Source organism: Diabrotica virgifera, chromosome 6 (genome assembly GCF_917563875.1).
Source record: "Diabrotica virgifera virgifera chromosome 6, PGI_DIABVI_V3a".
Taxonomy (NCBI): domain Eukaryota; kingdom Metazoa; phylum Arthropoda; class Insecta; order Coleoptera; family Chrysomelidae; genus Diabrotica; species Diabrotica virgifera.
The window spans coordinates 225,438,895-225,463,314 of NC_065448.1; the positions used below are offsets into that span (position 1 = coordinate 225,438,895).

The 24,420-nt window shown below is 32.3% G+C and overlaps 1 protein-coding gene across 2 annotated transcripts in view; it reads left to right on the forward strand.

Annotated features, from left to right (window-relative positions):
- The window catches only part of LOC126887291 (A disintegrin and metalloproteinase with thrombospondin motifs 2-like), a 168,748-nt gene that overhangs the window by 41,157 nt on the left and 103,171 nt on the right, over positions 1-24,420 (forward strand). For both annotated transcript variants that reach the window (XM_050654700.1, XM_050654699.1), the window contains exon 7: positions 6,572-6,688. In XM_050654700.1, the coding sequence (XP_050510657.1) occupies positions 6,572-6,688 (117 nt within the window). The remainder of the gene's footprint in view (positions 1-6,571; positions 6,689-24,420) is intronic.

Below are 24,420 nucleotides of genomic sequence, written 5' to 3' on the forward strand. Positions count from 1 at the left end.
CATTCGTCTAGGAAAAACGGTTCAAAAGAAAGTTCGTAGTACTCAAAATCTGAGTAAAGATAAAAGTGAAAAAGAGAGTTGTTTATGTTTTCTTTCGATTCAGAGGCGAATCACAATTTCCAGACAGCTGCTTCTGTCTTACGAAGTCCTCAATGGAGCTGTGTCCACACCTCTGAAGGAAAACGAAACCAAGCTGTCTATTTATCAGAGATTAAGAATGTTGCCAGAAGAATTTCCAACAAGAAAAGTTTTCAGATTTAAATAATTATTTTCTACAACTGTGTTAAAAATGCAATTTTTAGCACTCCATACGTGCGTTAAAAATGCTACTTTAAGGCACTAGTGCTTTAAAATATTTTTAAGGCACTGAAGTTCGTATTGACCGTATAGACAATTTTGATGTAATGTCAAAAAAATATAAAAATGGAATGTCAGTCACGTTCAAGTAAAAGTTTTTGTAGATATTGTCCTCTAATTACGTTTGTAGAAAAAATATTGTGTGATATGCGTGTTAAAAAGTATATTTTTAAGGCACTCATGTGAATTGTAGAATTCGCTATCACTCATTCTTCAAACTTTCACATGCGTGCCTTAAATGTGTACTTTTAACACTTATATCATAAATAACTATTTATTATTATTTTAATGCATTTTGTATCTGGGAATTTTCTCCTTTCTTTAAGAGATGTCTCTGCAGCGTCTCAAAAGTGGATTTTAAACTATTTTTGAAATTCCACATCGACAGGGACGATGTGGAACGTCCTATAACAGAAATAGCTACCTCTGAAACAAAAACTGTCTTGTTCACTTTCAAAACACTTTTCGTCTCTATGGGAATCTCAGCATCTCGCAATTAAGGCCACTACAAAATTCATCCTTTTCCTGTTCTTCACATCCTAGCTGTTGAGGGTAGGCTTATAATAATATGATGCTGTTGTACGTTGGTATTGACTGAATTCAGTTGGGGACTCACCATATCTTTCTCTTCCCTTACCTGTCATACATGAGACGTTGAGCATTGCAATCATCATACAATATTCTAGTGTATAACTGAACAGATTTAACTGAAATCCTCAAGGTCACTTGCACCGCATCAACGAACGTATGTCGTGTCTTCTCCTCGCGGCTGCAGATAAATGGGTTTAACATTACCTTCTTCTCATAAACTAAAAGTACAGTGGAACCCCGCTAAGTCGGCCCCCGATAACCCGGAAGTCCGGCTAACCCGGACAGATTTTTATCAGACAAACATTACAACAATAAAAATGTATGTCCTTTATGCTGGATTTTCCAATTTCTTTTCAACATCTTAAAATATTTTCTTTTATCTTTCCTTATAAACATATTGTTCGAATACTATAATATCTTATATTTTTCAGGCTAATTTTATTTATCATAATAAACTTTCTTCGTAAAAATTTGTCGTTTTAGCAAATTCCTATGTAGTTCATTCGTTTCAATTTTCAATGTCAAACACATTATACAATGAGAGATAATGCGTATTTGTGTAATTTGATACATAATATACCTTAGTAAAAATAACTGACATGGCAGACAACGCTCATTCTCGTGTTATCGAAACCAATAGGCATCTGTAGTATCCTTTATTTACTTGAAACTGTCTAGCATTGTTTAGAAAAGACTATTAAAAAATTATTTTTCAAACAATGGTCTTGGTCTTCACTCTTATTAAATAACATAAGTTCGTTCTCGTTGCGAGACGGTATTGTGTGTGGGTGTAGTAAAGTCTCATTGTTCGTTCCGCGTAAATATATTCAGATTTTGTTGTGTTTGCGTGATTTTTTGTCTACGTAATGGCAATAAAACTTAAAATGTTGTTTTTGTTTCAAAATGATAACAAAAGACAGTTTGGACAATCGGTGCAAAGCTAAGAAAGCTAAAAATGAGACTCTCGACGACGCTTTGTATGTGTGGAACGCGAACGTGGTTTACAAGTGTCTGTGTGCCAATTATAACGGAGTTTATCTGTAAGCATACCATATTTTAATAATTTTTACCATTTTCTCCGGCTAACCCGAATTTTCGATAACCCGGATCGGCCGCGGTCCCGATTAATCCGAGTTAACGGGGTTCCACTGTACATGCAAAATTAATAGTCGAAGAAATGAAACTGAAAAAATGGCAAAACCTCGCAATTTTTTCGTCCAGCATCGATTTGTACAACAATTTGAGATTAGGCTCATTTCATCCTCTAGTTCATTGTATATATTGAACAGTTTTTACGCTTTTTGTTTTTTAAGGGTGAAAACTACCCCTAATTGTAAAAAATTATAAAATAATATTTTAAACTTAAAAATTGCCAACATTTGGTTCTTATTAGTTACATAATGATTGTTTTATGGTTTAACATATACTATCATAATATTTCAACCCTTAAAACCATCCTGGTTGGAGCAATATATAACAAAATTACTTATCCTAAAAGAATAATTGTAACTTGCATTGATTTACATATAAATTTAAGATTAGGATCATCTCACCCTGTACTTAATATTTTATATCATGCTCAAGGGCGTCGATTATTTTTAGGGGTGTAAACTACCCTTTATTATCAAAAATTATATAAAAACATTGTAAATTTTAATATAAGTAAAATTTGGTTTTGATTGACTAAAAATAATGATTGTTTTATGCTTTAGGATATAATATAATATTTCAACCCTTAAAAACCATCCTTCATAACATTACAATTTTTATAAGTACAGTAGAGCGTCGATAATCCGAACTAATTGGTACAGGGGTAGTTCGGATTATCAAATTGTTCGGATTATCGAACATATGTTCAAAATACATACAAAGCTCATAAACATAGTACATATCGTCCCACTAGAACAATACTAGGATATCTTCAAATATTTGACTTTTGAGTTATCTGCTCTATCTGATGTAAAATTTCATAAGCTATCTGGAGATATACTAAGATTTGTTCAATCGGCTGCTTTGTGATGTTTATGAGCAATATCCTGATATTGCACTAGTTGATTTGTTGGAAATACCTGGGTTAAAAGGAAGATGTCTTAAAATACCTTTTTATTATCCGATTAATATTTGCCTTTTCTCGTCATAGTTGTGGTGAAATAACCGGACATTCCCACATGTCTTTGTTTAGCCCCACATCTGCATTATGATTTTTTTAACATATCTGTGTTTTTAAGTTGTCTTAGTATTTTACTAGCAAACTTGTCCGACTATTTCACCGAGTGTGGCAAAGAAAATTTTAAATTAACCTGTTTTTTTAAGTTGCCTGTATTTCCCTAACTAAGCTTCAAAAATAAGGATTGTTTGAGTAAATGTCCGAGTATATCCCCACGCTCATCTACGAATTCGTGGATGAGTCGGTCAGTTACAGTAAAGTTGTTCACTTTCACTGGTCAGTTCAAGTTGTTCTCCGACTGCAATAGAGTTCGGATGCGTGAAGTCTTTTTTTAAATTCTTTATCGTGAGGCATACCCAAAATGAGGGTGACTCTATGCGTTGCTGCATAGAGTCTGCCAAAAAAAAGAGCTTTATACTGAGTGGACCTATTTCAACTCCACAGGAAATGGCAATGATCATAAAATTAGCCAAAAAAAAAACAGGAAAGCCTTACATGGTTAATAATCTTCAATTTTCTGATATTTTAGATTGGAAAAAGTTTAGCATGAATTTTGAAGTTTTTCTAAAAATTCAATTGGAGAGAAAATACTCTGGAGCAATATTAAGGTACTGCGAGTGACCAAAGAAAGCCCAAATATTATTATCTACATCTACAAGGAAACCTTTGGTACCGATTCATTTAAACAAATTAACTTTCGAATGAATGAAGTTGACAATATTGCTCCAGCTTATATGGAACGCCCTAAAATTCCCTTTAAGAAAAAAGAAGATCTTTTAAGTTTAATCCGACATATCCCTGCTGAACATCACGATTTTTTTTTAAATCTAAAATCGTACAAGAAAGGTCAACAACAAGTTCAAGAAGTTAGCGATTAAAAAATGTTCGCGGGAGTTTTTTTTTCAATTTATTATTGTTTATTGAGTGGAATTTTAGTATAAATGATTTAACCAGTTGGTAATATTTGATTTCATTTTATAAATTTATGTAATAATATAATGTTTTCTATTTCTTGAAGTTTCAGTAAAAAATAAAAAATGACAATACATACCTACTGTATTGTTTTGCGAATAATTATTGTGTAAAGATAACTTGAAAAATTAATGAAACAAGACAAAGTGGTCAAGTGCGTCAAAAAATAGTGTAAGAGTGGGATATTTTGAAATGCTAATAATGGTAACAAAATTAATTGTTGAAAAATAGAATTGGTGAAATACTAGGATAAGATGAAGAAAAATAAAGATATTTTAAAAGAATATTACAAAAAATAAATACAATACTAGGACAACTTCAACACTTAGCAAAGATAAATTGTATATATCAAAAAATTTTAAAGTGTAAGAGGAGGACATGTTACAAAATCTTAGTTTATTCTCATTATTTATTATTTCAAATTTTCAGTTGAACTCTAAACACACTCAAGAACAAATAGGGCACCATAAAATTTAAGAAACATTGCAATAAACTGATATAAAATATTTTTATTTCATACTTTCTATGGAGGAAATTTAAAACTCAATTTACTCGAAATTATATTTTTTAAGTTGTCTTAGTATTGTTCTAGTACGACGATATGTACATACATTTTAGGTACAAGGAATAAAACACCTACATAATAAACAAATATATTGTATGTATTTCTGCATAAACAAAACAAAAATCCGCTGTCATATTTTGCCCATATTGTCATATTAAATCCAAAAATTCGATCCGCGATCATATTTTTTAATTTTATAATTTTTTTGCGTTCGGATTAGCCAACGTTCGGATTACCAGGGTTCGGATTATCGACGCTCTACTGTAGATAATTTAATATATTTATACAGAAGAAAAAGTAGAATTAAAGAATTACAAAAACATTTATTTACACAAAAATACGAATTTACAAATATGTAGAAGTACAAATACAAATAGTTTTTTAGTCATCTTCCAGTATACGAACCAGTTCTGTGGTATTGTGCATAAATTGAAAATGTTCCATAAGCGGACTATTCGAATATTTCGAAAAAAAAATCGTTTTATAAACATAACTCCTTCATTTTTGGCGATAAAAAGTTTTTCAAAAATGATTTTGTAGGATTTTTAAAGAGATATAAGACTATGTAAATTAAATTCCATAAGATCCCTTAGTTTTTAATTGGGGTGGGTTTAAAGGGCTCGAATAAGGGGATGTTTGCTCGTAAATAGAGGTTATAAACAGCTATATCTCGCTAACTGTTCACTGTAATGAAATTCTATGCACAAAATAATTTAATTTTAGTTATTAAAAAAAACTAAAATTTAGTAGTCTATAATTTTTATAGCATCTCTAGTATTTTCGTAGATATTTTGAAGTAAAAGGTGAAAAATAAGACATTGCAAAAAATTTTTTAAACTCCAATTTTTCTAAAGTTAGGCCTTTTAAATAGGTTAAACTTTTTGGGTGTATTGACAATACAAATATAAAGGGAACTACAGAAAGGTGAAAACCAATTTTTAATTGGGAGGGTAGTTAGGGGGTTATTTTCACTGATTTTTTTGTAGAGAAAAGCAGGTACCGATATTTTTTAATCATATGTCGCTCAATTTTCATGCTAGAAATTTTTTATTATTATCCTTTGAAACTTTTGATTATACACTTGAAAAAAGGTTATTTAAGTTTTCCTCTAAAAATGCAAAGTTTTCCCGTTATTTGGCTTTAAATATTTCAAATTATGCATTTGACGAAAAAAGCTAACCTTTAACATGCCGTATCTCGGTTTGTATTGGTCTTAAAGATATAGAAAAAGAATTTGGTTTGGGTTACTAAAAGATACAATTTAGTTATCTACAGTTTTTTTGATTAAATGCATATTTTTCGAGGTATTCCCAAAAAATCCTTTAAAAAAGTCGATTTTTTTGTCGAAAAACTGTTACGTTCAAGCGCGAGCAACTCGAAGAATATTATAAAAAACATTTTTTTCTTAGAATTACTTTTTACATCGATTTACATGATTTTTTTCATGGCCTTGGCATAGCCAATTAGCCATTTACATGATTAAAATGTAATAAAAAATTCCCACCTCCGAGATAGAGTGGCAACCACCCCCAAGGTTTTAGCGTAAAGCGGCATGATATAGAAAATGATCCTTGGACTATGCCCTACCTTCTGTGAAAATTTCAAGTAAATCAATGCTGGACGAAAAAATTGCAAGCCAAAATGCTTAATTTCCTGGACTATAATAAAAAGCCAGTTTTTCAGAGAAAATAATCGACCCCAAGTGTGTGAATTTGTCATAAAGAAATAATAATATTTTCAAAATATACGTTTTAGTTTCTAAAATTTTTTCCACAAAACATTTCTCACATTGAAAAATATTTAATCTTTCATCGAACACTTTCACCACATTTCCAAGAAAAAACTCTTTCTTTAGCCGCTTGACAATTATTGTGGATTTGTTGTAGCGTGAAATAAGTTAGCGAAACAATTTTTTTCAGCAAGTGGTTGTGCCTGTTGAATCCCCCGTTGGAGGGAGCGGGAGAAATTTCATTGAATGCTACGCTCCAGGCTTCTTTTACCATGGATCAACAATGCAGGATGGAGTTTGGAGAAGGGTATGACAAAAATTTATTATTCTCTTCCATTATGTTTTTATTTCGTTCACGATTTGTGATTTCAGTCATGTAGTACAAGGTTTACTTTAACAGGGAATTTTATATACATGTTTTCAGTCGAAAAGAAAATATACGTAGCTGCTACTTACATCTAGATAGAGATTTTTTTTGAAGTCATACTTCTTTAGGCGCGATGGGACTGAAATTTAATATGCGCGAATTCATCAAAAACCTTGTTCCCCGTGAAACCTCTATACTCTGGGTATAGAGATTTTGAAGAAAAGAACTGACGAAATTGGGGTAAAATAAAAGAGAAGAGATTTAAGACAAAACGAAGAGGGGCTTAGCTCAGAAGAAAAAAATCAAAAGAGCAGAGAGACACTAAATCTCAAGTGAGTATTCGGGCTAGCTTCAATACACCGAATATTGGCTTTAGAGATATTAAAAAAAAGATTTGATAATGAAATGATAGTAACTAGGAAGAAAATGAGACCTGTTAATTCAAAAATAGAAGGAAAATAGATAAGAATGCTAGAGATAAAATAATATCGAGATACAACAAAGAAAGAAGAAGAAAAAAGGGCGCCAACTCGAACGAACAACTCCGGGAGAAAAGCAAGAGTCCTATACTAGGGTTAGTATTTTATCTAAAATAATCCTAGACTATCTAAGGTATGAAATCGAAATACAGAACCACTATGGTTACCAAAAAAAATACCTTACATAGCAATTATCAAAACAATGAGTCGGATCAGAGACTTGTCTGCTTTAAATATTATGAATGTACTAAATATAACTTTAATCTAAAATCATCTTATAACTACTGTATTTATTACTATTTTTAACCATTACCTACTCTATGTTTATTATTAGAAATCCAGTATTTTATTTAACACAAAAAACCTTTTCTGATATTAGAAAAAAACTATCCAAGTAGTGTACCTGATTATATGCATATAAAAGGTTTACATCTGTAACTGATAATTATAAGAATCACTTATATGTACTTATTAAAATATAAAAATCAAAACACTGCTTAACTGACAACAGCTGGATCCCAGAAGCAAGTCCGCTTAAGATTTAATCTCCTGGGCTCTATAAAATGCAATAAAATGGAAAGCTGCTGAACCGATGCAAAACTGCTGATACAAGTATATAGGTAGGTAATGGTGTTGGTCTCCAATGTTGTGTGTTGTTATTGTGGATGGGAGGTGAACGAATCTACGAAAAAAATTACATTTAATAAAATTCCATAGTCCCCATGAATGGTTACACAGTACACATTCAACATACTGGATCAAAACTGATATTGTTTTATCACAACAAACAAACATTATCCGTATGGCATTTCGACTGTCAATCTTTATGACATACTGTTGTCAAATTAAAAATATTTTCGCCTCTGCGCGTTCAGTATTTCCTAAGACTTTTTACCGTACTTATAAAAAAAATGACACAAAAACTATGTCACACAAAAAGGAAGTTAAATTATAGAAAGACATATGAAACTACGTTTTACCATGTTCGATTGCAACAAAAATAACGATAAATATATACCATGCCCCGCTAACTCTAATAAAAAACATGTAATCGTATTTATTTTCCTTCCGTTTAGTCAGAGGCGCTGATGTCGGCATTGTGATTGGTGGAACATGACTTTTGACAAATCCTGCGCCATCTGTGAATCTGTAATCAGCATAGGGATTACGAACACTCGATACGAATCGTATCCGCCATGTTTTCCCATAAGGCGCTATGGTAAAACATGGCGGATACGATGCGTATCGAGTGTACGTAATCCGGGCCCTGTGTTCGTGTTCGTTCGTTCGTTGTCGTTCACTTATTTTATATGGTAATATGGTCGGTTATGTGATGTGTTTGGTGTTTGTGTTTAGTTTGTGTCACCATAAAAAGCTGATATTCAGTCGTGTTTTTTGATATTTTTGTTATTTCATAATTGAGTACCTTTTTAAAGGTAAGTTTTTCTGATTGTAGGTACTATTTATCCAACAGTTTTAAAATACACATTTTATTTCGCGTTTTGTTGTTGGGTCTAATGGCCGATCAGCTGTTGTGTGCAGCCGATAAATTCAACAAGTAAACATATATTTAATCGAAATTAAATACTCATATTTCTATGTAAAATGTCACATTATTGTATAAATAAATAATTAAGAAACAAAAGTTGTTTGTGTTTTACCTTTATTGTCCACTTGAATAAAATAATATTAAATATTGAAAGTACCGTATGGAGGCTATGGTGTACCTAGCGTGGAGGCTATATAACGCTACCCTTCCTATCCAATCAACAGCAAGAACGTTTAAAATTTCACACCTATCATGTCGAAGCTACAGACCACTTATGTGGAGGCCAGATTTGTAGTATCCTTCCAATTTTCCAGGTGCTGAAATACGTGACATATTTTTTGAAGGGTAAGATCGCATTCTACCAAATCACACAACACTTTTTTCTATGATATATACGTATAGATGGATAGGAGAAAGCGAATAGTATGACAAGAAATAATTATTATAAACTCACCTGAGCGTAGACACGTAGGTTTCTATTTTCGGCAAGTAATAAGCCGGTAAGGCGTAGTTTATAATAAAACTGGTATTTATTTAATTATTGTAGATCCTCATCTCGAACATTTAATCGGTATTAAAGTTTTACTGGTATATTTAGTTCATTGTTGATATGTACTATGTTCGATTTTACGGGATTCTTTCCAGCCCAAATTCGTTCACCAAAAACAATCTACGTGTCTTATTAGTTTCTGATCTAGGACTAACTTACGGACCGTCTCCGTCAAGCGAATACCTTTGTCCGCTGTATTTTCTAAACCAAGAGGCATTGGCGTTTCGAAGGAAATTATTAAAGGAATTGTAAAGAAGCAGTATACGCTGTGAGCTCGTACGTAGAGGGGATATTTACAAATTCGCGAACGCCAGTAGTGACAAGTTTGTAAACGTTTACCGGAAATTTGACATAAATGTCAAAGTGATTAATTTAAAATTAAAATTAAAAACATTAATTATAAACAATATTAGTTGGTCAAATCTGTGGTATATATTTTTACCTTAAATATACTTACGTTTTAAATACTGAATTTAAGTATTTTTAATGTTCCGTAATATCTAATTATAAATAATCTATTATAATCTTAGCGCCATCTACACGATTATTGTCAAAGTATCCGAAGTAAGAAATTGATATTTTATCAATAGAACGTCAAAATGATTAGCAAAATCTTAAAAAAATGTTGAACAAGGCGGGTTCATCGCATCGCGATGGTTTGCTTTAAAAGAGGCAGAATGTTTGTATTCCCTTCAGAGTTGTGACTGCATAATCTTCACTGATGATGCATAAGGATGCTGAAATAGTTACTATATGGAGATGGTAGTCCAACTCTGAATCGAATATAAACAAAACCTGCCTTGAACCCTTTTTTATCTTTTTCATTTTTACTCAATTTGTGAGTATTTAGAAACTGTCTTTCGGTCCTTTTCCTAGACGAAGAGAAGGTAAATGCGTGGCCTAAGTGTCCTCTATTTGCTTTCTCCTATTTCGTCGTCTCTATGTGATTATATATTGTAAAATCCGGAGATATGGGATGCAGCCAGAAAGCAGTTTATTAACGAAAAGTCTTGGATTTAAAATATTGTTTATTGTATTTTTATTTCAATTATTCTAATTGTTTTAAAAAGTAGTAAACTTTGTATCTAGGGCTTTTCGTTTTCCTCGTAATACGAGAGATGTCGCTGTATTGCGTCTCAAAAGGCGGGTTCATCGCATCGCGATGGTTTGCTTTAAAAAAGGCAGAATGTTTGTATTCCCTTCAGAGTTGTGACTGCATAATCTTCACTGATGATGCATAAGGATGCTGAAATAGTTACTATATGGGGATGGTAGTCCAACTCTGAATCGAATATAAACAAAACCTGCCTTGAAACCTTTTTTATCTTTTTAATTTTTACTCAATTTGTGAGTATTTAGAAACTGTCTTTCGGTCCTTTTCCTAGACGAAGAGAAGGTAAATGCGTTGCCTAAGTGTCCTCTATTTGCTTTCTCCTATTTCGTCGTCTCTATGTGATTATATATTGTAAAATCCGGAGATATGGGATGCAGCCAGAAAGCAGTTTATTAACGAAAAGTCTTGGATTTAAAATATTGTTTATTGTATTTTTATTTCAATTATTCTAATTGTTTTAAAAAGTAGTAAACTTTGTATCTAGGGCTTTTCGTTTTCCTCGTAATACGAGAGATGTCGCTGTATTGCGTCTCAAAAGGCGGGTTCATCGCATCGCGATGGTTTGCTTTAAAAGAGGCAGAATGTTTGTATTCCCTTCAGAGTTGTGACTGCATAATCTTCACTGATGATGCATAAGGATGCTGAAATAGTTACTATATGGGGATGGTAGTCCAACTCTGAATCGAATATAAACAAAACCTGCCTTGAACCCTTTTTTATCTTTTTCATTTTTACTCAATTTGTAAGTATTTAGAAACTGTCTTTCGGTCCTTTTCCTAGACGAAGAGAAGGTAAATGCGTGGCCTAAGTGTCCTCTATTTGCTTTCTCCTATTTCGTCGTCTCTATGTGATTATATATTGTAAAATCCGGAGATATGGGATGCAGCCAGAAAGCAGTTTATTAACGAAAAGTCTTGGATTTAAAATATTGTTTATTGTATTTTTATTTCAATTATTCTAATTGTTTTAAAAAGTAGTAAACTTTGTATCTAGGGCTTTTCGTTTTCCTCGTAATACGAGAGATGTCGCTGTATTGCGTCTCAAAAGGCGGGTTCATCGCATCGCGATGGTTTGCTTTAAAAGAGGCAGAATGTTTGTATTCCCTTCAGAGTTGTGACTGCATAATCTTCACTCATGATGCATAAGGATGCTGAAATAGTTACTATATGGAGATGGTAGTCCAACTCTGAATCGAATATAAACAAAACCTGCCTTGAACCCTTTTTTATCTTTTTCATTTTTACTCAATTTGTGAGTATTTAGAAACTGTCTTTCGGTCCTTTTCCTAGACGAAGAGAAGGTAAATGCGTGGCCTAAGTGTCCTCTATTTGCTTTCTCCTATTTCGTCGTCTCTATGTGATTATATATTGTAAAATCCGGAGATATGGGATGCAGCCAGAAAGCAGTTTATTAACGAAAAGTCTTGGATTTAAAATATTGTTTATTGTATTTTTATTTCAATTATTCTAATTGTTTTAAAAAGTAGTAAACTTTGTATCTAGGGCTTTTCGTTTTCCTCGTAATACGAGAGATGTCGCTGTATTGCGTCTCAAAAGGCGGGTTCATCGCATCGCGATGGTTTGCTTTAAAAGAGGCAGAATGTTTGTATTCCCTTCAGAGTTGTGACTGCATAATCTTCACTGATGATGCATAAGGATGCTGAAATAGTTACTATATGGAGATGGTAGTCCAACTCTGAATCGAATATAAACAAAACCTGCCTTGAACCCTTTTTTATCTTTTTCATTTTTACTCAATTTGTGAGTATTTAGAAACTGTCTTTCGGTCCTTTTCCTAGACGAAGAGAAGGTAAATGCATGGCCTAAGTGTCCTCTATTTGCTTTCTCCTATTTCGTCGTCTCTATGTGATTATATATTGTAAAATCCGGAGATATGGGATGCAGCCAGAAAGCAGTTTATTAACGAAAAGTCTTGGATTTAAAATATTGTTTATTGTATTTTTATTTCAATTATTCTAATTGTTTTAAAAAGTAGTAAACTTTGTATCTAGGGCTTTTCGTTTTCCTCGTAAGATGTTTTATTATTTTACGCCCAAGGAAGACAAATCCAAAGACACAAAATTATAATAAAAAACCTTTTAAACCACCTTTTTCAAATTGCGCAAGTTGTATTATTAATATTAATGTTAATAAATGAAATATCGAGCCCTTCCAGGAAAAACATCGTAACCAACAATTTTTCGAATTTTTAATTTTTCATCGAAAGTGATCCTAACAACAAGCTTTTTCGTTGACCAAAACATCGTAAGTCTCACGAACACGGTTTTGAATTTAAAAATAATAATGCATTTTATCGTTACCAACACAAGTCCGTACCAGTGAAAGGCAAAACATCGTAACCGTGCATTTAAAAAATCGTTAGGTTACTTTTGCATGGTTACGATGTTTTGGCTAAAACCCAGTCGAGTCGGGATGTGACAACTAATTGAATAGGTCAACAATCCTACACCACATTAAACGTTATCAGGTAAAAGATTGTCTATTAGACAATTGGTGGATTTAGTTGGGACGTGTGCAGGGGTAGAATTTACCGTTATGGGCTGGTGAATAGTGATAGCATCAAACACACCTGTACAGTATCCTATTCACAGTGTCGATAAACGAGTTTCAGTAGTTTTTGGAAGAGAGAAAGTGTTATTGTGAATTAATTATTGTTTGTTTTTATTTTAATCAATACGTAAAACCGATTTACAGTGAAAAATGTCACGACAAAAGGTATGTACTTCATCTGTTAAGTTTGCAAAATTCATAACGTTACCTAAAATAGTCGTTCTATTTCTTTCTCAACTTAAATTACCTGACAACAAATTGTTTTTTTGTGATCTTGTATTTTCATTATCGTACAATCCAATTAGCCTGTCGCTGCCCTATGTAAAATTTAGAGCAAATCCTACTTGGAAACAAAAAAAATATAATCGTATACAATTCTTTGAGAAATCTATTTATTTTTCTTGAGCCGAAGTGGTAACCAATTTTTTATTTCCAAATGTCTTTAAAAATGCTTATGGTCAGGTGTTTGTTATATTTATTATAAATTGGGTTACTTATACCGTAAATAAATAAATAATAATAGGACGTAAATTATGTGTGTTGGATATTCCTGATATTTTTTTGTCTACGAGAAAATAATTTATATTTCAGGTTGAAAAGCCAAACCGAAGTGCAAGAATGCTGAATATGGCATTATCCTCAAATGCATTAAAAAACGAGTATCAAATGGACGAAGACCCACCCCTTGGATTGAATGAAACCGTCTCACAAAGAGATTTTTTAAGTAATAGTACATATGAACGTGTTCAGAAGTGGATTAATAGTAATGTACCGGATTGCTCTCCAAAAATTACACGACAAAATATCAGCAAACTTGTAGATTATTCATCATCTTCATCTTCAGCATCATTGCCGGATGCTGTAACTACACATAACACAAAATCTTGTTTAAATACTGATGTCACTCCACTAAGTAGTCATCTTGAACATTCAGAAATATCATGGAATCCAGAAATTCAACAAGAGGATAGCTCAGAAATATCATGGAATCCAGAAATTCAACAAGAGGATAGCTCAGAAATATCATGGAATCCAGAAATTCAACAAGAGGATAGCTCAGAAATATCATGGAATCCAGAAATTCAACAAGAGGATAGCTCTGATACCGAGAACCTTGAAAGTATGCCACCCAATGAAGATCTTTTAGTGATAGGACAGAGAGGAATCCGAAAGCAAAAGGCACTACCGAAAAAGGTTTCAAGGAGAATTGAAAAATGCACTGGAAAAAATAAAGCAGTACAACCCAATCCTTGTCTTAATAAAAAATGCGGTAATAAATGTGCTGAAAAGTTCAGTGAAGAAGATAGAGTTTTGTTTTTTGAAAACTATTGGGGTATGGCAAGCTCACAAAGGCAAAGAGATTGGATCTTGTCCTGTATGGTGGAAACCCCAATTAAACGAAAAAAGGCTAAGTCTACGCGAAGATCAAAAACTATGGAATATTATATTCCATACAACAACCAAAAAGTAAAAGTCTGCCAACAATTTTTAATCAAAACACTTAATGTTTCCCAAATGACGCTAAGATACACAAAAGAAAATGCCCTAATGAATAATATTGCTTAACAAGACCAACGGGGGAAAAGAAGCCCTAAAAATAAATTCCTCTCCAGTCAAGTCTCTTTGGTAAAGGAATACATTAAACAACTACCGGCTGTTCCTTCGCATTATTGTAGGAACAAAAGTAATAAATTATATCTTCCAGCGGAGTTTGAGAACGTTACAAACTTATATCGACTATACAAAAAATATCTTGTTGACAGCGAAAGACTAACTGAAATTGTCTCACTTAGTAAGTTTCGGAAAATATTTCGGTCAGATTTTCATATTGGTTTCCATCTACCAAAGAAAGACAAGTGTAATGTTTGTGAGAAGATAAAATATCTACCTAGCATTAAACAAGAGGAAGAAAAGAAGACGGAATCTTTCAATCAGCACATTAAAGATAAAGAAAGGTGCCTTGAAATTTTTTTGAAAGACCAGAATCTTTCAAAGGAAGGATCTGTGCTATGTGTCAGCTTTGATCTGGAGAAGGTGCTAAATACTCCTCATGGAGAAAGTGTAAATTTATTTTATTGTAGAAAATACGCATTCTATAATGAAACATTTTACGAGAGCGGTTCTGCAAATGTTTATTGTTACTTGTGGGGCGAATCAGATGCAAAAAGAGGCTGCAATGAAATTTGTACAATAGTTTACATGTACTTAAAAAAGAAAGATCTCGAGGCCACACATGAAACAATTTATTTATATTGCGACAGCTGTTCCGGACAGAATCGTAACAAAGCAATGCTGGCTATGCTGTCCTATTTTATCGAAAGAAGTGAATTTATAAAAAATATAAAAATAACATTTCTTTTACCAGGTCATACAATGATGCCCGTAGACTCCGTGCATAGTAGCATTGAACTTTTCAGCCGTCGCAAAACTGTGTGGTCTCCAAAAGAATGGCCAACGATTATACGGAATTCAAGAACGAATCCTTTTAACTATGTTACTGAGTCACTGAATTTTTCTAATTTTTTAAATTGGAAAGATTTCGCTGAAACATTAATACCAAACAAATTCAAGATCAACATTAGTAAACTTCGCATAGCCATGTTTAATAAAGATAACCCACAAAGCTTCATTTTAAAGTATGGATTCTTCGATAATAGTGAACTGAAAACTATAAATTTGCAAGAAACTTTAAGAACACGCCGTAATCGTAATAGTAACAATACTGCTCCCCAACAGCTTTACAATAACCGACTCAAAATTAATGTTTATCATTGATTCTCAGCAAATAAAACACAATTAACATAAATCTTAGGTAAGTTGAATGCTTTAAATTTGAACACAAGAAACATCATAACTATCTCGACAAAAATCGTAAGTGACACTTAAGCGAAAAATTTGAAAAACAAAACATCGTAAGTACCAGTACTATTACAAAAAACAAACATACAACATAATTACTGTTCTCATTTGTAAAGCACACTACCAAATAATATAATATAAAATATTTTACTTTTAATATTGATTTGTACGAATATTAATTAAAAAAACCTCCTCCTGTAAAATTCCACTTTTGCTGGTTACGATGTTTTTCCTGAAAGGGCTCGATATAAATATTTTGACGTTTCACAATTTGACAATTCACTTTTAACTGCAGTGCCTTAAAATTTTTAAAGCACTAGTGCCTTAAAGTAGCATTTTTAACGCTCCTATGGAGTCCTAAAAATTGCATTTTTAACACGTTTGTAGAAAAATATATTTAAAAACACTAATATATTCTTTCCACACCTTTTCTGGACTGATACATACATAAATTGACACATTTTGAAGTATAACTTCAAAAATATAATATGAAAACTATTTAAAAAGGCAGTATAACTATTAACTAACCTTTGTTGTTTCTCTTCCCACAAATTTTAAAACGCAACAACCATACATAACCAAACCGTCAACCGTCCAAACCACAGCTGCGCTACAGCTGCCATATTGGATAATTTTTGACATGTCATTTGAACATCCAATCAGAACAAAGTTATAATGCGCATGCGCCGGGATCGTAGGTTTTAATATATAAAAATTCACCCTCATATCGCGCGTAAAGAAGTATAACTACAAAAAAGACACGATAACCTATCACCGTGTATTAGCCCATATTTGCAATGTAAGGGTCTTGAAACCTCGTTATGGATTTGTAGAGTGGTAGAAATTTTGTTGATTATTTCATTCATAGGAGATTCTGACCAATAGAAAGCTACAGAAATCTAAATTAAACTGATAATTTTTGATAATTTCCCGTCGTCAAGTATATTACGTCATATGCCCTTCGTTGCTATGAAAAAATACATTCAGTGATATTAATGACAATTAATGTTTTAAAAATTATAAAAGTGATGACTTTCAACCGTAAAATATTTATAGCAACTCTCTGTTTAATTGTACTAATTTGTACTTACATAAATAAATTACAATACAATTTTGGTTTTGAACAGTTTTATTCATAAAATAATCGCAACAAACTTCACTCGATCTCTAAAATTAATATAGAATTTTAGAGCTCTTGTGCAATTACTACTGATAATCAAATTATGTAAATCAAAACATTACCTACTAGTAGGTACAGCCAGTTCCTAAAAAAACTGATACGACTCTTAGTAAGATTTGATCATGTTGAACAGTGTATTTGATTGCTCTGACATTATATTTATTATGACAGATAAATAATAAAATAAACAAACAACAAACAACTGATTACATATTATGTTAATTCATAAATTGTACTAATTATTAAGGTCTAAATGTTTATATTATTTTGAATTCCTGTATTTTATACAGAGTATATTAAAAATGATAGTTAATAATATTTTATAAATATTTAAACTAATAAGTATTTTAGAAAAATTTAAACGCAGGATGAAAGATTACATTATTACCGAGGGCGGAAAGCCCCTTAGAATAAACAAGCAGTTTCTATTGAATGAAATATTTGAAATTAAATATCACACTTCTCTTTTATTTTCAGCCCTGTAACTTATTAAAATAAATATTATAGAGGTTTTCAGGGACTTTCAGCCCTCGGTAATAATGTAGTCTTTCATTCTGAGTTTAAATTTTTCAAAAATATTTATTATTTTTCTAAGGATTCGAAAAAAATGAATACAATTAAAATACATTGAGAATTTTGACATGCGTCACAATTTTGCATTAACTCAATGTAAAATTCTAAACTGTTGAATTCCAGCTTCCCTAATTATTTGACATCAAAAGACATTAGAAACTATTTGTAGAGGATTGAAATCTGTATTGAAAACAACTGTTAAAATTGGTCTACGTAATTAAACATATTCCAAAATTTTGTAAAAATGTAATACATTTCAGTTTTCAGCCCAAACTTAGGCCACACACAATGCAATAATGTTCACATTTTTGAACTGTCAATATTTTTATTTTATCATCTATTGTTTAAAAACAATACAGTTGATAAGATACCCTCAGTTGCGGAGAAAGTATTAATGATAATGATTAATAATAAAGTCTAATAACCGTGGAACAGAATAAGCTATCTGACAAATTTTAAGATTTGGCAGTGACATTGACAGTATGTAAATATTAAGTATTTATCCTTCAAAATACACTGCTCAATTTTCTACAAACGTAGAGCGTATACGCTCTGAGCTTCGCTGGTGTCGCTCCTAGCGGTTACTAATTCAACTTTTACCGGTAATTTTTAAATTTATTATTTAATTGTTATCGCTTAATATTTACAATGCAAAAAAGTAATTAAATTGTAATAATGTAATCTTTCATCCTGCGTTTAAATTTTTCTAAAATACTTATTAGTTTAAATATTTATAAAATATTATTAACTATCATTTTTAATATACTCTGTATAAAATACAGGAATTCAAAATAATATAAACATTTAGACCTTAATAATTAGTACAATTTATGAATTAACATAATATGTAATCAGTTGTTTGTTGTTTGTTTATTTTATTATTTATCTGTCATAATAAATATAATGTCAGAGCAATCAAATACACTGTTCAACATGATCAAATCTTACTAAGAGTCGTATCAGTTTTTTTAGGAACTGGCTGTACCTACTAGTAGGTAATGTTTTGATTTACATAATTTGATTATCAGTAGTAATTGCACAAGAGCTCTAAAATTCTATATTAATTTTAGAGATCGAGTGAAGTTTGTTGCGATTATTTTATGAATAAAACTGTTCAAAACCAAAATTGTATTGTAATTTATTTATGTAAGTACAAATTAGTACAATTAAACAGAGAGTTGCTATAAATATTTTACGGTTGAAAGTCATCACTTTTATAATTTTTAAAACATTAATTGTCATTAATATCACTGAATGTATTTTTTCATAGCAACGAAGGGCATATGACGTAATATACTTGACGACGGGAAATTATCAAAAATTATCAGTTTAATTTAGATTTCTGTAGCTTTCTATTGGTCAGAATCTCCTATGAATGAAATAATCAACAAAATTTCTACCACTCTACAAATCCATAACGAGGTTTCAAGACCCTTACATTGCAAATATGGGCTAATACACGGTGATAGGTTATCGTGTCTTTTTTGTAGTTATACTTCTTTACGCGCGATATGAGGGTGAATTTTTATATATTAAAACCTACGATCCCGGCGCATGCGCATTATAACTTTGTTCTGATTGGATGTTCAAATGACATGTCAAAAATTATCCAATATGGCAGCTGTAGCGCAGCTGTGGTTTGGACGGTTGACGGTTTGGTTATGTATGGTTGTTGCGTTTTAAAATTTGTGGGAAGAGAAACAACAAAGGTTAGTTAATAGTTATACTGCCTTTTTAAATAGTTTTCATATTATATTTTTGAAGTTATACTTCAAAATGTGTCAATTTATGTATGTATCAGTCCAGAAAAGATGTGGAAAGAATATATTAGTGTTTTTAAATATATTTTTCTACAAACGTGTTAAAAATGCAATTTTTAGGACTCCATAGGAGCGTTAAAAATGCTACTTTAAGGCACTAGTGCTTTAAAAATTTTAAGGCACTGCAGTTAAAAGTGAATTGTCAAATTGTGAAACGTCAAAATATTTATATTTCATTTATTAACATTAATATTAATAATACAACTTGCGCAATTTGAAAAAGGTGGTTTAAAAGGTTTTTTATTATAATTTTGTGTCTTTGGATTTGTCTTCCTTGGGCGTAAAATAATAAAACATCTTACGAGGAAAACGAAAAGCCCTAGATACAAAGTTTACTACTTTTTAAAACAATTAGAATAATTGAAATAAAAATACAATAAACAATATTTTAAATCCAAGACTTTTCGTTAATAAACTGCTTTCTGGCTGCATCCCATATCTCCGGATTTTACAATATATAATCACATAGAGACGACGAAATAGGAGAAAGCAAATAGAGGACACTTAGGCCACGCATTTACCTTCTCTTCGTCTAGGAAAAGGACCGAAAGACAGTTTCTAAATACTCACAAATTGAGTAAAAATGAAAAAGATAAAAAAGGGTTCAAGGCAGGTTTTGTTTATATTCGATTCAGAGTTGGACTACCATCTCCATATAGTAACTATTTCAGCATCCTTATGCATCATCAGTGAAGATTATGCAGTCACAACTCTGAAGGGAATACAAACATTCTGCCTCTTTTAAAGCAAACCATCGCGATGCGATGAACCCGCCTTTTGAGACGCAATACAGCGACATCTCTCGTATTACGAGGAAAACGAAAAGCCCTAGATACAAAGTTTACTACTTTTTAAAACAATTAGAATAATTGAAATAAAAATACAATAAACAATATTTTAAATCCAAGACTTTTCGTTAATAAACTGCTTTCTGGCTGCATCCCATATCTCCGGATTTTACAATATATAATCACATAGAGACGACGAAATAGGAGAAAGCAAATAGAGGACACTTAGGCCACGCATTTACCTTCTCTTCGTCTAGGAAAAGGACCGAAAGACAGTTTCTAAATACTCACAAATTGAGTAAAAATGAAAAAGATAAAAAAGGGTTCAAGGCAGGTTTTGTTTATATTCGATTCAGAGTTGGACTACCATCTCCATATAGTAACTATTTCAGCATCCTTATGCATCATGAGTGAAGATTATGCAGTCACAACTCTGAAGGGAATACAAACATTCTGCCTCTTTTAAAGCAAACCATCGCGATGCGATGAACCCGCCTTTTGAGACGCAATACAGCGACATCTCTCGTATTACGAGGAAAACGAAAAGCCCTAGATACAAAGTTTACTACTTTTTAAAACAATTAGAATAATTGAAATAAAAATACAATAAACAATATTTTAAATTCAAGACTTTTCGTTAATAAACTGCTTTCTGGCTGCATCCCATATCTCCGGATTTTACAATATATAATCACATAGAGACGACGAAATAGGAGAAAGCAAATAGAGGACACTTAGGCCACGCATTTACCTTCTCTTCGTCTAGGAAAAGGACCGAAAGACAGTTTCTAAATACTTACAAATTGAGTAAAAATGAAAAAGATAAAAAAGGGTTCAAGGCAGGTTTTGTTTATATTCGATTCAGAGTTGGACTACCATCCCCATATAGTAACTATTTCAGCATCCTTATGCATCATCAGTGAAGATTATGCAGTCACAACTCTGAAGGGAATACAAACATTCTGCCTCTTTTAAAGCAAACCATCGCGATGCGATGAACCCGCCTTTTGAGACGCAATACAGCGACATCTCTCGTATTACGAGGAAAACGAAAAGCCCTAGATACAAAGTTTACTACTTTTTAAAACAATTAGAATAATTGAAATAAAAATACAATAAACAATATTTTAAATCCAAGACTTTTCGTTAATAAACTGCTTTCTGGCTGCATCCCATATCTCCGGATTTTACAATATATAATCACATAGAGACGACGAAATAGGAGAAAGCAAATAGAGGACACTTAGGCAACGCATTTACCTTCTCTTCGTCTAGGAAAAGGACCGAAAGACAGTTTCTAAATACTCACAAATTGAGTAAAAATTAAAAAGATAAAAAAGGTTTCAAGGCAGGTTTTGTTTATATTCGATTCAGAGTTGGACTACCATCCCCATATAGTAACTATTTCAGCATCCTTATGCATCATCAGTGAAGATTATGCAGTCACAACTCTGAAGGGAATACAAACATTCTGCCTTTTTTAAAGCAAACCATCGCGATGCGATGAACCCGCCTTTTGAGACGCAATACAGCGACATCTCTCGTATTACGAGGAAAACGAAAAGCCCTAGATACAAAGTTTACTACTTTTTAAAACAATTAGAATAATTGAAATAAAAATACAATAAACAATATTTTAAATCCAAGACTTTTCGTTAATAAACTGCTTTCTGGCTGCATCCCATATCTCCGGATTTTACAATATATAATCACATAGAGACGACGAAATAGGAGAAAGCAAATAGAGGACACTTAGGCCACGCATTTACCTTCTCTTCGTCTAGGAAAAGGACCGAAAGACAGTTTCTAAATACTCACAAATTGAGTAAAAATGAAAAAGATAAAAAAGGGTTCAAGGCAGGTTTTGTTTATATTCGATTCAGAGTTGGACTACCATCTCCATATAGTAACTATTTCAGCATCCTTATGCATCATCAGTGAAGATTATGCAGTCACAACTCTGAAGGGAATACAAACATTCTGCCTCTTTTAAAGCAAACCATCGCGATGCGATGAACCCGCCTTTTGAGACGCAATACAGCGACATCTCTCGTATTACGAAGAAAACGAAAAGCCCTAGATACAAAGTTTACTACTTTTTAAAACAATTAGAATAATTGAAATAAAAATACAATAAACAATATTTTAAATCCAAGACTTTTCGTTAATAAACTGCTTTCTGGCTGCATCCCATATCTCCGGATTTTACAATATATAATCACATAGAGACGACGAAATAGGAGAAAGCAAATAGAGGACACTTAGGCAACGCATTTACTTTCTCTTCGTCTAGGAAAAGGACCGAAAGACAGTTTCTAAATACTCACAAATTGAGTAAAAATTAAAAAGATAAAAAAGGGTTCAAGGCAGGTTTTGTTTATATTCGATTCAGAGTTGGACTACCATCCCCATATAGTAACTATTTCAGCATCCTTATGCATCATCAGTGAAGATTATGCAGTCACAACTCTGAAGGGAATACAAACATTCTGCCTCTTTTAAAGCAAACCATCGCGATGCGATGAACCCGCCTTTTGAGACGCAATACAGCGACATCTCTCGTATTACGAGGAAAACGAAAAGCCCTAGATACAAAGTTTACTACTTTGTAAAACAATTAGAATAATTGAAATAAAAATACAATAAACAATATTTTAAATCCAAGACTTTTCGTTAATAAACTGCTTTCTGGCTGCATCCCATATCTCCGGATTTTACAATATATAATCACATAGAGACGACGAAATAGGAGAAAGCAAATAGAGGACACTTAGGCCACGCATTTACCTTCTCTTCGTCTAGGAAAAGGACCGAAAGACAGTTTCTAAATACTCACAAATTGAGTAAAAATGAAAAAGATAAAAAAGGGTTCAAGGCAGGTTTTGTTTATATTCGATTCAGAGTTGGACTACCATCCCCATATAGTAACTATTTCAGCATCCTTATGCATCATCAGTGAAGATTATGCAGTCACAACTCTGAAGGGAATACAAACATTCTGCCTCTTTTAAAGCAAACCATCGCGATGCGATGAACCCGCCTTTTGAGACGCAATACAGCGACATCTCTCGTATTACGAGGAAAACGAAAAGCCCTAGATACAAAGTTTACTACTTTTTAAAACAATTAGAATAATTGAAATAAAAATACAATAAACAATATTTTAAATCCAAGACTTTTCGTTAATAAACTGCTTTCTGGCTGCATCCCATATCTCCGGATTTTACAATATATAATCACATAGAGACGACGAAATAGGAGAAAGCAAATAGAGGACACTTAGGCCACGCATTTACCTTCTCTTCGTCTAGGAAAAGGACCGAAAGACAGTTTCTAAATACTCACAAATTGAGTAAAAATGAAAAAGATAAAAAAGGGTTCAAGGCAGGTTTTGTTTATATTCGATTCAGAGTTGGACTACCATCTCCATATAGTAACTATTTCAGCATCCTTATGCATCATCAGTGAAGATTATGCAGTCACAACTCTGAAGGGAATACAAACATTCTGCCTCTTTTAAAGCAAACCATCGCGATGCGATGAACCCGCCTTTTGAGATGCAATACAGCGACATCTCTCGTATTACGAGGAAAACGAAAAGCCCTAGATACAAAGTTTACTACTTTTTAAAACAATTAGAATAATTGAAATAAAAATACAATAAACAATATTTTAAATCCAAGACTTTTCGTTAATAAACTGCTTTCTGGCTGCATCCCATATCTCCGGATTTTACAATATATAATCACATAGAGACGACGAAATAGGAGAAAGCAAATAGGGGACACTTAGGCCACGCATTTACCTTCTCTTCGTCTAGGAAAAGGACCGAAAGACAGTTTCTAAATACTCACAAATTGAGTAAAAATGAAAAAGATAAAAAAGGGTTCAAGGCAGGTTTTGTTTATATTCGATTCAGAGTTGGACTACCATCTCCATATAGTAACTATTTCAGCATCCTTATGCATCATCAGTGAAGATTATGCAGTCACAACTCTGAAGGGAATACAAACATTCTGCCTCTTTTAAAGCAAACCATCGCGATGCGATGAACCCGCCTTTTGAGACGCAATACAGCGACATCTCTCGTATTACGAGGAAAACGAAAAGCCCTAGATACAAAGTTTACTACTTTTTAAAACAATTAGAATAATTGAAATAAAAATACAATAAACAATATTTTAAATCCA